Source organism: Rhipicephalus microplus, unplaced genomic scaffold (assembly GCF_043290135.1).
Source record: "Rhipicephalus microplus isolate Deutch F79 unplaced genomic scaffold, USDA_Rmic scaffold_18, whole genome shotgun sequence".
Taxonomy (NCBI): domain Eukaryota; kingdom Metazoa; phylum Arthropoda; class Arachnida; order Ixodida; family Ixodidae; genus Rhipicephalus; species Rhipicephalus microplus.
Genome location: NW_027464591.1, coordinates 2845417 through 2861863, shown reverse-complemented (window position 1 = coordinate 2861863; position 16447 = coordinate 2845417). Strand labels below are relative to the sequence as shown.

The following is a 16447-nucleotide window of genomic DNA, read 5'->3' as shown; positions in this document are numbered from 1 at the left end:
ACCGTGCGACGTTCTTGTAGCAAAACTGCAACAATACCGCAACACTGCTAGCGCAACAGTGTAGAACGTTGTTGAATGTTGATAAACACCAGTTAACATTTACGCAACAATGTTGCGTGACATTCAACAACATTTGGAACGCTGCGTCAACATTTCGTGCTTGCAGGGTGGAACAGCGAATAGAAATCTGAATGCTTTTTTTAATCGAAACAAAAGTGAAACTAAGGTTGCTTGGAGTCCGACTCAGTAAAAACAAAAATTTCTACTTTTATTGAAATGCACACAATGCCGTTCACTTCTGCAAGTCCAGACAAGTCATAAGTTTGCGAAAACGACGAGCATCTATGAAATGACGGATGACCTGGTTCAGTACTAAGTTGAACAAATCGAAGTCAGATTAGATCACCGCTTATTTTTTGCAACGTGAGTAGAACGTCTTACCATTGAAGAAAACAAAATGTGAAGCCGAAATTGAGACCGAAATTCATATTCCGAATAGAGGCGTCTCACAATATGACTGCAACCTATTGGGCACAATGCTCATTGAAACATTTTTTAAATGATTCTTCTGTCCTTTTCTTTATTGGTGCGAAATATGTGTTGCTTTACATGTTATTTAAAATTAGTTTTTTTGGTATTATGCCTTTTTTCATTCTGCTTTGTGTATTGTTTGTTTTGTTCTTATGGTTCAAAGAGCTGCTAATGCTTTATTTTATGAGTAATCATCTCTAAGAGTCCCGTTGCAGTCTCGTACTTTGGAACCGTCGTCTGTATGCTTTACGCTCTGTAACATATTTCACTGCCAAAATAACACCACCGCAGTGGTCTAGTGGCTAAGGTACTCGGCTGCTGACCCGCAGGTTGCAGGATTGAATCCCGGCTGCTGCGGCTGCATTTTTGATGGATTAATTGATATGTGGGGTTTAACGTTCGAAACCACCGTATGATTATGAGAGACGCCGTAGTGGAGGTTTCCGAAATTTTGACCCCCTGGGAATTTTTGACCACCTGGGGCGAAAATGCTGCAGGCTCGTGTGCTCAGATTTGGGTGCACGTTAAAGAACACCGGGTGGCCAAATTTTCGAAACGCTCCCCTACGACATCTCTCATCATATGGTGATTTTGGGACTTTAAACCCCACATATCAATCAATGCCAAAATAACAAAATTGAACCGAGGGATTGAAAACTAATTTGCACCAATCACCCGTACGGAAGCTTCTGAGCTCTGATGTAACACTGATAGCACAGCTGTCTTACAGATATATATGGGTTTGAAGGCTAGACAGTTTAATAAGTAGTACTAAGTCACAATGTATATAATCGTAACACTGAAATTGAAGTAGAAACGTTTCAGACAGTCAATTTATATTGTGGTTCGTATTCAAAGTTCTGAACAGCGATCTGCAAACGCGTAAGGCCCATATGTACGAAACTGAAGAATCAATTACAATTTCAGTGCCATCGCATAAGTACGGTAATAATTTGTTTTCGAGGCTTTCACATGTGAAAACATGCTGAAATGCGTAAGAAATGTTACTTTAGTCTATATTTACTCGTACTCAAGTCTCAAGAGTAATGTATCAAACTCGGCGTAGAGTACAATATATGGTACGTATAACAAGGTTAACCCTACTCTCACATTGGTCTTCAGAATGAGCTGAATTACGCGTGAACATTTGCGCGTATAGCTTGAAAGTTTTGATGCGTATACTTAACGCGGATAACAGATGTTTGTCAGCGCTCGTTCAATGCCAGGCCTAACTGTTTGTTTCACCCACTAAACAATGGTACTAGACCACATCAGACGCTACCATGCCGTACTCACCGAGAACAAGGCTTAGAGCGTAGCCGAAAGGAGCTTGGCATCGGATAATGCCGTACTTGTAGACTGCTTCTGCCGCGCCGATCAGGAATCCACCGCCAACCCAGGTCGCTGAGTTTCGACAGCAAACAAAGAACACTTCAGATCCCCAGAGTGTAGTGTAGTGCATGATCACAACCTCTAATACAATTACAGACTAAAGTTAAAACAAATTCAGAGAGAAATGGCGGTCAGGCCGTGCCTGGCCTCAGAATACAGTCTTTGACTGCGATGACACTGGGGCCGCTAGCTGGAAAATACGGTTTACTGGGCTGCCTGAAGTTGGCGGATTGTACTCGTTGCAGACGCAAGGGGGTTGAACGCTAAGAGTGGTAGATGGGGGAGATGACAGTGGCGTTTATGTGATTAATAAATAACAAATAAGCGTAAGTAAAATGCACTGATGGTAATCCTATAATGACGTCATCAGATAATTTTTTTAGCATCGTTCGTGTAGCCGCTGGCGCCGCCGGTCAATTCACATGTCTGAAGGAGCATCCGAGCTTTTAGCCTTAGTAGAAATTCAATCTACATACTGCGGTTATCATCCTTGCGACGAATTTTGATGCAAAGCTTGCCCGCATAATACACGTTTATAACCAGCAAGAATACTGCCTCAAGATTTAGGTTAAAATTGATGGGTAACTATTGAGAAACAATGAGAACTCTAGCCATATATGTTTCACTACAGTAAGGTCATCACTAGTGGAGAAAAGGAAGGTTGAAGTTTCATTGTTAAATTTGTCACCGAGACAAGCTTGTGCACGTGACGTCGAAAATTTCAAAATGTATAATTTGTATTTTTGCGATATCGGCTGAACGAAATTTTCTGAAACGTTTGCAAGGTCTGCGGCGCCCACATATGTCAAATTATTTCATTTTTATATATTATAAGCTACGTAGGACCCATCAGAGGCTTTCAAAGTCTATGAGATCATGAGGTTTGGTGCGGGAATCTCTAAATGGCGTCACTCCCCGAACTTTTTTCTTGGAGTGTTTTTTCACTCAGTAAGTGTCGTGTTGCGCTAAGAGTGGTGTATTCGAGATAGTGAAACTGTACTTTACTAATACGCAAAAAATTGTGTTGCTTTTTAGTTTACCTTTCACGGAGACTTCACTAGTGATAAAGCGAATGCCTTAGCACTCCGTTGTGGCAATCAATACACTGGTTTGACTGATACCTCGATACGGGTTACATTTCTACAACATCGCGGTGTTTATTGCGAAGTTACAAAATGAAATGCAAGGGTACTCCCTAATGGAGGGGACAGGATTGATTGTTATAGTGTTGAAGATGCACCTCCATCTATGCAGCAGCATCGCGAACGCTCGGCGTGCGGCTGCGGCGGCTGCATTTTCGATGGAGGCGAAAACGTGGTTGGCCCATGTTCCCAAATTTGGGTGCACGTTAAAGAATCCCCGGTGGTGAGAATTTCCGGAATCCTCCAATGCGGCGTTTCCCATAATCATAGGGTGGTTGTGAGACGTTAAACTCACCACATCAATCAATCAATCAATCAATCAGTAAATCAATCGAGCAATCAATCAACGCTCGGCTTGCTCGGCTCGTGCTTTTTATCCATGCTGTCTCACTGGACTGTGCCTCACGCTGCATCGTCACCACAATCGCCACTGACCAGGGTATCATCGTTCAACCACCAATAAACATTTTCACACTAATACTGACCGGTCATAGAGGATACTCCCAGTAGCACGGGCATGAGCCGGTTGTAGACGAAGTATCGCAGCAGGAAGTACTCGCCATCGTTCGCTGGATGTGCACCGTCCGCCTGAACGGGAAGCGAAAACATCCGGTGCACATCGATGTGCAGTCTGCGTCCCGCCCACACGCCGACGGCGAGAATGACGAAGAAGTACGCGGAGATAAACAGCGCCTCCAGCTTGTCCAGCCCCATGACTCAACAGGAGACGAGACCGCCGCATACAACCGAGCCGGGAGGGACCGCTTCTTCTTCTTCTTCTTAATCGTTATTGTTCTCAATCGCACGCGGAAAATCCCCGAGGAGGAGGATGCTGATCATAATGGTAATCTCGTTGATTGCACTCATCCACAGTGAAGCAATGAGCCACAAAGTGGGCGGCGGGATGTTTGAAGGCGAAGACGTACGAGGCTGCAGTTGGATACGGACCGCGGCACATCCTTTCCTTGGGCGGATGCACACAAGCCTTGACCGATGGCGAAGTCATGAGCCAGACTGCCTTCGGAAACAATCGCCTTTCGGGAAAACTCGCCGAAAGTGATGTCACTGATGTGTGTCCGGTGGTTGGAAAGACAAGTTGAAAACCATTCCCTCATCTAAGGGTGAGATAAAAAAAATACTCTTGATAACAAGGTGCAGAGGGCTCCTGCGAGAGCCTTCGTGATGTGGATTGGCCGAGGCAATATGGACCTCAACCTCTCCACAGCAAAACAGTTTCAACAGAACAGAACACAACAGCCTTCGATGAAATCGTCACTATGTATACGACATCTTCGTCTAGATATTCATCTTCAGGAGATAAATGTTCGCTTGCAAATAATGTAAAATAAACCTCTGTACAGTTTTCTTAATCAGTATCTTCAAGCTCGGCGTCTACATCCTGAGTCCTCGGTGCCGATAGCGGCAAAGTCCCGACACCTAAACAAGGGATAGCAGCCGTGGGGTCCAATCAAACCCCCGTTTCAACAGTATGCTTGGCACTTGTACAAGTAAGCATTTCAATATTTATAGAGACAGTCGGAAAATCACTTCCTCGAGATTTCGTTTTATATGGTTTCACCTCGTTGTCGAGTGGTGAACAATTTATCGCATTGCGTCATGACTTCTTTTTTATATATTTCTTTTTCCAAACAACTGTAACGCTCGCCTAACATCCTTACAGCAGGATACTGAAGAACTAATAGAGTTGTACAACTTTCGTTTCTAAATTTTCATCGCAACAAGAAGAGGAGAAAAGGGGCTTCGCAAAGGAAGAAAAAAAAACGTTTATTTTCCCTCTTCCCTCAATGCGGAATCCATGCAATCATTATCATGGAAAGAATGTAGACATTTAAATATTCCGTGCAAAACCCAGTGGTGTAAATCTGGACTACTGGAAGTCAAAGTAACTTGACTACGATGACGTATTACAATAACCTGATGGCGATATCACCACAACGTAACTTCTGTTTGGAAGTGCAAATAATCCATCACCATTTTAAAACACAAGTTTTTTTATGCTGGGGTCCACCACTGCTACGCTGGCGTACATCCATCACGAAAGTCACATTGAAAAATTATAACAAGAGATTGTAAAAAAAACAAAAAAAACCTAGGAGGAAAGCTATCATCACGTGGAATTGGTTGATTTGATATGTGGGGTTTAATGTCTGAAAATCACCACGTGATTATGAGAGACGCCGTAAGAAAGGGCTCCAGAAATTTCGACCACCTGGGGTTCTTTAACGTGCACCCAAATCTGAGCACACGGGCCTAGAGCATTTTCGCCTCCATCGAAAATGCAGCCGCCACCGATGGGATTCGATCACGCAACCTGCGGGTCAGCACCCGAATAGCTTAGCCACTAGACCACCGCGGCGCGGCACGCGGAATCGAACCAGCAGCATCTCGATTCTCAGCGCGCGGAGCTAACCACTACGCCACGGAGCACACGTTGTCTTGGAATGCGCACGGCAAGTCATTTATATAGAGTATACACAGTTTGGCAGTCCTCAGAGCTGCGAAACTTTAGGTCGTTTTCGTTATCAGTGGCGAGAAGCCACGATGGTCACGCGTTGGGCGTGCTTCGAGGTCGTCCCCTCACGGAGAAAGTTTTTTAAAGACGATCGTCTTTCTTGGTGACCTTCGGCGCAAAAGTTTTGGTCTGTCTGTGTGTTCATTTTCTGTTTGTTCACTCTAAACGGCACCGGGTACTTGAAACAGTCGACCTCATCCGCAGCGCCCACCAATGTTGCGCAAGGTTCAGCGTTCATACTTGTGCAATTGTCAATGAAAAAGCAATTATTGCACATGCCTGGTGCATCAAACCAACACGTATATATTATGCATGTGCGTATTTTACTAAAAAAATGTATACATAAGTAATTTGAAGGACTGTAGCGCTTATCACACTGCGCTCACCATGCCATGCTTGCACGAAAAGGCGAGTGTTTCCAACACTTTGCTAAGACGAGACGGTGGTGGCACCTACCCGTCACCTTGCGTTGTAAACCTCACATCTCTGAAACAGGTGCGCACACCCGATTCAAAGCCACGTGCTTAGTTTTCCAAAAAAAAAAAAACTGCCAGATGGCACTCACGTCTCAAGTGGGACGTGATGTGATGCGTTTGTTCGCCTCCACTTCATGTTTGAGGCACTCTAACGCAGCGCCTCCAGAATACCATTCACCGATTTTCTTGCGCAGAACATCAAGTAAACGTTTTGTTCACTCTCTCCAGACGCAAGACTATCGTCTTTCGACGACATTTGCAGTGTAACATGCAGATTCGGGCCATTTTTTTTTCCTTCCTTCATGTCGTCCGGTCCTCGAAGCGCCGCCTCCACGGAGCATGGTCTCTCCTGCGCGCGCGCTAATCAGACACGCAATTTCGGGAGAGGACTAAGGTCACTTCGCATGCTACCGTGACCGCATTTGCGAAAGGAGCGCGCTGACACACGATGCAAGAAGAATTGTGACAGTTGTTCGCGCTTGTCTACTTTTACGCTCGTTTGCTGTGTCTTTCATTCTGTTTCAAGAGCGTGCTTTAAGAGTGGAACTCTGGCAGTTGTTAGTCTGCGCTCGTCCTGTGTGTGCCAATTTCGTGCGTGCTTTCTGTTTAAGGTGTACGCTGCTAGTTTAGAGCTGCTTGCCATTGTTAACGTGACTTTGCAATTCGTTGCTCTTTCTGAAACAATGCACAATAAACGCTCAACTACCTCTATAAAGACGCGTTTCAGTTTCGTGTTTTGCTGATTCTTATTTAGGTGGATCAGCCGCGTTTTTTTCATGTCGCCGTTACAGGTTTCCAAGAAAATCACTACTTATATCCCCACTAACATCCTTTAAGGCTGAATTTTACAATTGACAATTTACCATCCAGTAGTGCTTCGACTGTGGGCATCGACCACAGGAACGCTTTTGATGCTGTTTGCGATTGCTTACATAAAACAAAATAAATGCGACTAAATTTCTACTTGTATAGGTAATATTATAAAAGTAAGGAATGTAAGCAAGACAGGTTTTTATTCTTTTTTATTGAATTATTTATCGGAGATAATTTTGCTGTCCGATCTGAATGGTAAAAATGAACAATTTCTGAAATCTTCCCGTTCGTTGGTACGTTTTGCTTTCTTGTTATCGACACTTAATACTTGGAATGCCTAAAACGTTCACATAAATTCTTGGCTAATTCCCCCGAGTGGGTATGAGCCATGGTAGAAGTCCCAATCATATTCATTATCATCATCACGAGCCACTTATTTATACAAAACAAAACAAAGAATGGGTGGAAAGCAATCCAGTCATTACCTGATCCGGAAAGAGCGATGACACCGGCGAGTGCTCAATGAACTCCCCAAGAACCACGCAGTGCTGCTGAAGCCGCCAGAGGAGAGGACCCCTCAAGAATTGACAATTACTTTCTGTGACGTATCGAAGCCGAGGTGCTTCCGAGCCTCCAGCCAGTTCTTGCACTAGGCCCAAGAGCCAAATATCGATTTTAAGGTACCACCCAGTACAGCTCATACCCGCGCACAGGAACAGGTACCCGTCGCTCCACCGAGGGCGCCGGCCCAAGCCTCCGGGAAACCAACTAAGGTTGCAAGGCGGGCTTGTTGGTTATGCACACACACACACACACACACACACACACACACACACACACACACACACACACACACACACACACACACACACACACACACACACACACACACACACACACACACACACACACACACACACACACACACACACACACACACACACACACACACACACACACACACACACACACACACACACACACGCGCGCACGTACACGCACACACACACACACACACACGCGCGTGCACACACACACACACACACACACAGCGCTAACTTTCATTAACGTAGTTTTCGGACACTAGAATATAATATTTGATTGTCACGTGATGATTTGCATAAATATAGCACAATTTTTACTGGCTTCATTTTCACTACCCACTTTTGATTGAGTAAACGTTACCGTGAAGGCCCTCTGTTTTTGCGAGGCTGGTTGCACGGGTACGTCGAACTTCTGAATTGCTGTCCAAGTTTCAGCTCCCCGGCTTAGTATATCGGGCATCCGGTTTCTAAAATATTACTTTGTCACTTTTATCGCAATACGGCATATAACGATGCCTAGTTGCTGCCTCACTGGCTCATTTAAAAATGTGTTGGTATTTCTCTTAAGCACACAGCGCTCGTCATGGACGATACACACAAATGGTATTCGAAAGACTATACAAGGAAACAAACAAACATGCAAGTAAGCAAATGGAAAACCTAATGCCGGTTAAAAGAATACATAGAAACACTGGGGATGTCACGAATTAATTTAGGTTTTTTTTTAGTTCGAAGCAAGTGAAATAGGCCGTCCTGCTCAGTTCCAGAAGCTGCACCTGTTCCTCGGGTTCATTGGTGAGTCAGCTGGGCAGTTGAACGCGCTCGCAAATTCCGGCAGGTTCATGAGGGGCACGTTAACGCTGCACAAATGCGCGAGCTCAGTATAGTAGAGGAACAGCATATGCACAGTCGGTTCGACCCACCAACCCCTCAACCCCCCAAAATGCATATAAGGCATAAACACACACACACCAGGTGTTCCTGTTTCGCGCAGCACATTCACAGTGAAAGCTGAAAGAGAAACCTTTCTCGAAAGTTTTTTGAGACACTCTTGTGGCAGCCACTACAAGCACACTTGCATGGTACGCACTACATGATAAATAACTTTTGTGTTGTATGGAAGCGTCCTCTAAGCCATTTTTTGTCAATGTTGGAAAAAACGTGGTACCCGCTACATTGTTGATGTTGCAGCTGACGGTAGAACATATACTGAGGCTTTTGTAATGAATCGGAGCATTCAAAGACCTGGTGGTCACGTATTTAATATTGTCGGACGCCCTGATTTTACTTTACGGTTCTAAAACGCTTTATTATACATGTCCACTTACCAGAGGTTAAGCCTGAATAGCGTCAGTTAGCAACAATGTCAAGCAGCGGCATAGCTCAGTGGTAGAACGCTGCGCTGCCGCGCAAGAGGCCCGGGTTCGAATTTCATTCTATTGTCGGTATTATTGTATGTTTATAGCTTTTTGTAGTGTTACTTCGTGCGATAGTGGTAACGCACTCCTCCGGTGGAGGCGGTGCCGGACAAATACGGCGCCAATAACGGCCCTTGCTGTGATCTCATGAGAGCTAACTTTCGCTGTAGAAAAAGCAAGTGAAAAGCTCCATGGAGGTGACCCTAGTCCTTCGCTAAGGTGTCTGGCACAACTGTACCTCCAAAGAGAAGGCACACTTCATTGGCGTTGGTGTGTGTTGCATGGGTCAACACAGTGTTCAGCCGTGCTGCCGAAGCGAATTGTAGAGACTGCTCGTGTGACACGTCTGCTTCACCAGGTGCCACAAAATCTCGGCTGACCTTCCGGGAAACACATTATTTCGAATAATAATACTTACAGTTATGTGGCCCTAATCTAAACTGAAATTATATGCTCTGATATATGTATCCAATGTAGATTGAACTAAATGTACAGACTTTGTGTAATTTTCAATTATTTTTTTAAAATTTAGGAGTAATTTAATCTAATTCTCAAATTTCAAACATGACGAAAGTTGTTTGCCGCCCGGAAGCAGTGTATTAAGAAACAAGAGAGCGGCTCCCTGCCCCAGTCATGCTAGCCCTCACGCATGTAACCCTCCCGCAGCAGGGCTGACAGGTGGCCCTGTGCTTCTGAATTTCTGCCTCCATCGGAAATTTCCACCTCCATTCCGACAACATTTCCGCCTCCATCGGAAATGCAGCCGCCGCCGCCGCCGGGATTTGAGTCCGTGACCTATGGGTCAGCAGCCGAGTACCTTAGCCACTAGACCACCGTGGTGGGGCCCTGACTGAAGACTTCTCGATGCAAAAGACATCTCGGGCGTTCCACGCGAACTCTTTCAACCTTGGTGCTCGACCATGTTTTAGTTGCTTAAAAAAAATTCTGTACAATTTACGTATAACCAAAGTGTTCCGCCAATACATCACTTTGCGAAAAAAAATTTTTTTTGCAGTACCACCACCCTTTTGTGAATTATTTCAGAAAGCTCGAAGCTATGGCTCCTGAAAGACATAAAAAAATTGTTCCTCCTAAACTTGCTCAAGACAAATTTTTGCCTTTAGAACGATGGTAGGCTTTTACTTAAGTTTTACCTACGTTTAAGCTTTCGTGGTAATTATGCGGCCTCGAATAGGGAGAATATATACTATATTGGAATTTTTTTATTAGAAAGACAACATTTAACGAAATCTGAGAGTTTAGATTAGCATATTTTCAAGATGCTTTACTGATTGATTAATGTGTGGGGTTTAACGTCCCACAACCATCATATGATTATGAGAGACGCCGTAGTGGAGGGCTCCGAAAATTTCGACCACCTGGGGTTTTTTAACGTGTGCCCAAGTCTGGCCACACAGGCGTACAACATTTTCGCCTCCACTGGAATAGCAGCCGCCGCAGCCGGGATTCGATCTCGTGACCTGCGGGTCAGCAGTCGAGTACCTTAGCCACCAGACCACCGCGACGGGGCAAGATGTTTTACTGTAGACCGAAAATAATTTCAGGTGTATATACTGCTAAATGAAGTGTACAGGTGGCGACAAAGTAAAAAAAAATGTTCATTCAACATTGGGGTGGTCCTAGTAAAATATGCTCAATAGCGGATTTGCTAGACGCTTTCATTGCTTGCTCATTCAAAGCCTTATCAAATTATTTTTTTGAGCAAGGTAGATATTTTCGACTTGGTGTGTTACCACTCTCTGTGTTCGCATGTTCTTATGCGCCATGGTAATTCGTACTATGGGTAAGTACAAGCTGCGCGAACGCGGAGATCATCTAGACAGCATAGTTAAGTTTTTTTATGCTTCTTTAGATTATTTACACGCTAGTATATCTCCTAGAGAACGAGGAACGCGAGGCCTGCTAATCTGCATTTAGCCACATGCAGCTTCCCACTAGCAGCTTGCCTAGTATGCTTACGCAGCACCGGGAAGTGGTACCGATGTGCGCAACACACCGCCACCAGGTGGAGTGCCTCCAATATCATAGGCACCCCACCTGGGTATGCTGTTCCTCTGTATTTAGATGACCTTTGACTGAGCTACAATATTGTTACAGGGTCGGTGACTTCTATAGAAAATGCAATTACAGAGGAACAACCACCGGCAAGAGTTACAATTGCTAATTGGTACACTTGCGCGCATTTCAGCTTATTGTGTCCTTCCTCTTCCTTTACTTCATCTCCGTAACAGGACCCCCGGGCGTTGGAGCACCATCTCGGCGCGAATCCGGAGAAGTGCGACAGAAGTTGGGTTTCATGCGCGAAACATGGGCAATGTCAACAAGTGACGAACTTGGTGGCGTATTGGAGTGCAATTGCGCTATCTCATAGTTCACGTCGCTAACTTGACGTAAGACAAGGTAGGGTCCTGCGTATCGGGACTAAAGTTTTTCGGAGAGACCTACACGGTGACCAGAGGAGCACGCGGTCACCTGGTGCAAACTTTATATTTCGATGCCGGTGGTAGTAGCGGGCTTTTTTGCATATCCTGTGACCTGGTGATACGAGACTGGGCAACTTGACAAACCATGTGAGTCCGATCAATGGCTTCGCGAGCGTGCTCGGAAGCAGATAGCACGAGAGGTAGGTGGTTTCAAATGACAATATGGGGTCGCGAGCATACAAAAAATAAAAAGGCGAGAATCCCGTGGTGTCATGTCGAGAGGAATTATATGCGAAGGTCACATAAGCCAACGTGGTGTCCCAGTCACGATGATCTTTGGAGACGTACATCGAAAGCACCTCTGTGAGCGTGTGGTTGAGACGTTCAGTTTGACCATTAGTTTGTGGGTGGTTGGCGGTAGATAGCTTATGCGCTGTGGCACACGATCGAAGGAGGTAGTCGACAACTTTGGAGAAGAAAGAGCGGTCGCGGTCCGTAAGCAGCTTCGGGGTGCACCGTCGTGTAAGATGCTGTCATGAAAAAGAAAATCGGCGTCGTCAGTAGCGGAACTGGTTGGCATGGCCTTTGTTATTGCGTAAATGGTCGCATAATCTGTGGCGACGGCGATCGATTTATTTCCCAGTGTCGTCGTCGGAAAAGGGCCAAAAAGGTCGGGTTTCACGTGATGAAATGTTTCAGAGGGCACTTCAATTGGGTAAAGATATCCAGCTGACAGCAAAGAAGGTCTTTTTCGGCGCTGGCAGAGGTCGCAAGTGGCGACATATCGACGCACGCTGCGTTACAGTCCTGGCCAAAAGAACCAACGTCGCACGCGGTCGTATGTGCGGGAAACACCGAGGTGTTCTGCTGTTGGTGCGTCGTGAAGTTGTTCAAGTATGGCAGGCCGTAGATGACGAGGAAAGACAAGCAGATGCTCAGGGCTTTCAGTGCTGACGTTGCGGCGGTAGAGGATGCCGTCATGCAGCACGAACATACGGGATTTAGCGTCATGGCTGTCAGACAGGATGGCGTCGATGATAGTGCGCACTGACTCATCCCATCGTTGTTCAAAGCACATATCGCCCATGTCAGTAAACGCCGTTACGCTGCTCTCCAGGTCAGTCGCAACGTGATCAGGAGGATCCACCGGATGACGAGAAAGACAGTCTGCGCCCTTGTGCGAATGGCCAGACTTGTAGCTGACGCTAAACGAAAATGCCTGGAGCCTCATAGCCCAGTGACCCAGACGTCCAGTCGGGTCCTTCACAGAAGTCAGCCAGCAGAGAGCGTGGTGGTCCATAACGACGGAGAATATGCGACCATATACATATGGCAGGAACTTGGCGACGGCCCAAACTAAAGCTAAACACTCTCTCTCGGTGATGGAATAATTCCTCTCAGGGGGAGAAAGCAGGAAACTGGCGTAAGCTATCACGCACTGTCTGCCGTGGTGCCGCTGAGCGAGAACTGCGCCAATACCGTGGCCACTGGCGTCGGTGCGAACTTCCGTGGCAGCAGAATGATTACAGTGGGCAAGTATGGGGGGCTTAGTTAAGTAGCCGATGAGAGCGGTGAACGCTTGAGCCTGCTCAGGGCCCCAAGAGAATGTGGTATTTTTCTTCAACAAATCTGTGAGTGGCTTGGCAACGTCGGCGAAGTTTTTCACAAACCGACGAAAGTACGAACATAGGCCGACGAAGCTCCGGACGTCGGATGTGGAATGGGGCACCAGAAAGCTACGGTCGGCGTGGATCTTTTTGGGATCTGGTTGGACACCATCGGCGTTTACAAGGTGGCCCAGAACGGCAATCTGACGGCGGCCAAATTGACATTTCTTGGAATTGAATTGTAGCCCAGCTGTTTTGAAGACTGCGAGAATTGCAGCGAGACGGTTCAGGTGGCTATCAAAAGTAGATGAAAAGACTATAACATCGTCCCGGTAACAGAGACAAGTAGACCACTTATAAACCCACAGGAGAGAGTCCATCATTCATTCGAACGTGGCAGGGGCGTTAGATAGTCCAAAATGCATTAACTGGTATAAACCATGCGGTAGTAATGAAGGCTGTCTTCTCATGGTCCATCTCATCGACAGAAATCTGCCAGTAGCCGGACCGAAGATCAATGGACGAGAAGTATATGTAGCGCCGTGCAGGTAGTCCAACGCATCATCGATGCGTGGTAGCGAATATACGTCTCTTCACGTGATCTTTCCTGTGGCATAAACCCGAGGCAAGAGTCACAATGGTGGATTGGTACACTCACGCGCCTGTTAGTTGATTGTGTCCTCCCTCTTGCTTTACTTCATCTCCGTAACAATATCATTTGACGGCGTCATCAAGTGAGGTTACGTCATGTGCTGTTGTAATGACATCGCAACGTTACGAGTTCTTTGACGTGATCATTACGTCATATCATGATGTCCCTGCGTGATGATGACTTTTGCTTCACTCATTTTCTACTCCGTAAACGCTGGCGGAAAAACTTCGCGTTTGATGGGGCATTTCAGGCTTTCGGCTTAAAAACGCGAGAGTTAATGGATGTCTGTGCGGTCGTATGTTTGCGAAAGCGTAATTTACAGTGTCAAGTCTTCGACCAATGCTTCACATGGTAGTTTGCCACTAGGGCAGAAAGTAGCCTAACACCTACCGATCTTGCAGGGCCGTCGTCATCCCAGCTTTCTTCAGGTCGGGCCGCCCGCACATGCTCTGAAAAAAAAAGAAAACGTCAAAGAAATAGAAAATAAAGACTACCGATTATTATGATACTCCCTATAGGGCCAAATGCGAGGGCCACTGTAGGCGTTTTTTCATTCGGCGGTATGTTTGAAAAGGAAACTTAGCACATTCGGGCGATCATGCAGCACAGCATAAACAAGGAACGAGAAACAGAAGACACGAGCGCTGACGCAAACAAAAATGCCTTGAAGTCACTTGGTGATTGACCGGTACACAAGAGACCACGTGACTTAAACGCATTTTCGTTTGTGAACGAACTAAATTTTTACCTTGAAAGACTGCGCTCGTGTCGTCCATTTCTCGTTCATTGTCTTCGCCGCGCTGCACGTTTACCCGTAGATGTCAATATACTGATTGGCCCAGATCACCATATTAGTTAGGAAACTTAGCACGCGACATGTGCGCTACGGCCAGTTGCAAACATTCTTTTTTTTTCATTGTTACTATTTCTCATTTTTCGCAAGCTTTGTCTTTCAGCGGCCTGGATAGCAGTTAGTAACACGGGTTTGTTTTTAGTGTCTCGTTATTCTTTCAGTTTTAGTTCCTAATTTGGATTATTATTTTTTATGTTCTGTTATATCAGATGTTTTCTTAATTTTTGATGAGATAAGATGCCCTTTCGTATATGAAGAAATCGAACTGAACCTTGACCTGTTCGCAGCGACGGTGCTCATTTTATCAAGCTTTTCTGAAAAAGACTAGAAAACCCAACCAGTATACAGAAATTACCACCGCAGAAAGTCTCACCAGTGCGTAGTATACGAAAAACAGTTGATTCGCTGTGACATTTCCGAGGCCTTGCAGTCTGTAGTCGACATTTAGGTACTGCTTGCTGAACAGCCGTTGCTGGAAGGTCTGCCGTACGTGACGCAAAGAAATAGAAAAGAGAGCGAAATTACTGCAAAGCGAAGGAGAATATATAAGTCACAAGTTTTCCCACATGGCAATAAATTGACTGCAATATAAGTGAATCAGGAAGCTTTGCAAAGAAAAGTTTGTAGTTGTAAACAATGCCTAATTGATCCGGCATCATGCATGCGCAAGCAAATACTAACGTATCTGACAAATAGCCACGAACACAGTCACAATGCTGGTGGAAATAGCCACTGCTGACATAAACCAGTGATGGTTGAACAGAGGGATGCAAGTGCACTGCGCGGCCTCTAGTTCTTTTGAGGTAACGCGAGCAGCAACATTAGGCCCCTTAAGGCAGAAGCCACACAGTGACCTGCCATGCGGCTGTCTACACTATGGAAGGGCTGCTAATCACTCGCCGGATAGGATTCGTGGTACACCTCACAGCTGTCACTGAGGAGAAGCGCCCCTGGCAACCCCATCCAACCTTATTAGTGGATGATACGTATGCCTTATTCTTCAGCAAACATTTAGCAAGCGGGCTTGCTTTCTGTTTCGCTAGGGTACTCAACTATTGCACACATTTCTACCTGGCCAAGAATGACTGAAACAAGCAAGCGGGCTTGCTTCATTTTCCGCAAGGGTATTCAATTACTTCACATATTTCTACCTGTCCAGGAATGACTAAAACAAGACGTGGTGGTGCACAAGACGTACCTTGTAGGCCACGATGACCGCGGTGCAGTCTTCCACTTTTTCAAATCCTGACATTTCCTGCGAATGAAATTTTCGTGTTATTGGTGACAACTCAATGCAGCAAACGTGGCCTGAAAGCTAACACAAAACAGTGAGCACAATCAAATAGTTTGAATGTCCGAATGACCCCTAGACCATAAGTCTGACCATTAGACAATATGGTCAAAACTTCTAAGACTAAATAACTTGGGATAAACTAACAAACGTTGCATCTACGATATTTTTTTATTGTCATGATACACTCGCCTTCGCTACGAACACGTTCGAAATGAGAATTAGGTTTACTTTTTTGTTAGGGACAGCTCTATGGCGCTAGCGATTCAGGGAATACATGACACGAAGCATGAAAGAGCATCTTATCCTCAGATAGACTTAGGACCACCTAATGCTCTGTAACGCACACTGGCATATATAGTACAGTGTAAAACTTCGCCTCCATTTAAATACCACTGCCATTGTCTAGATCAAATACACGACTTTCGGGCCAACAGGCGAGCACACAAATGTAGAAAAGTTCATAAACAA

At 45.5% G+C, this 16447-nt stretch overlaps 1 protein-coding gene across 1 annotated transcript in view; it reads right to left on the bottom strand.

Annotated features, from left to right (window-relative positions):
* Positions 1 to 8468: 8468 nt before the first annotated feature.
* Positions 8469 to 16447, bottom strand: part of LOC142785167 (membrane metallo-endopeptidase-like 1) — a 38273-nt gene continuing 30294 nt past the window's right edge. Inside the window, exons 15-18 of the mRNA XM_075883622.1 lie at positions 15884 to 15940; positions 15059 to 15166; positions 14223 to 14281; positions 8469 to 8571 (exon numbers count right to left, since the gene is read on the bottom strand). Of these exons, the coding sequence (XP_075739737.1) occupies positions 8469 to 8571; positions 14223 to 14281; positions 15059 to 15166; positions 15884 to 15940 (327 nt within the window). The remainder of the gene's footprint in view (positions 8572 to 14222; positions 14282 to 15058; positions 15167 to 15883; positions 15941 to 16447) is intronic.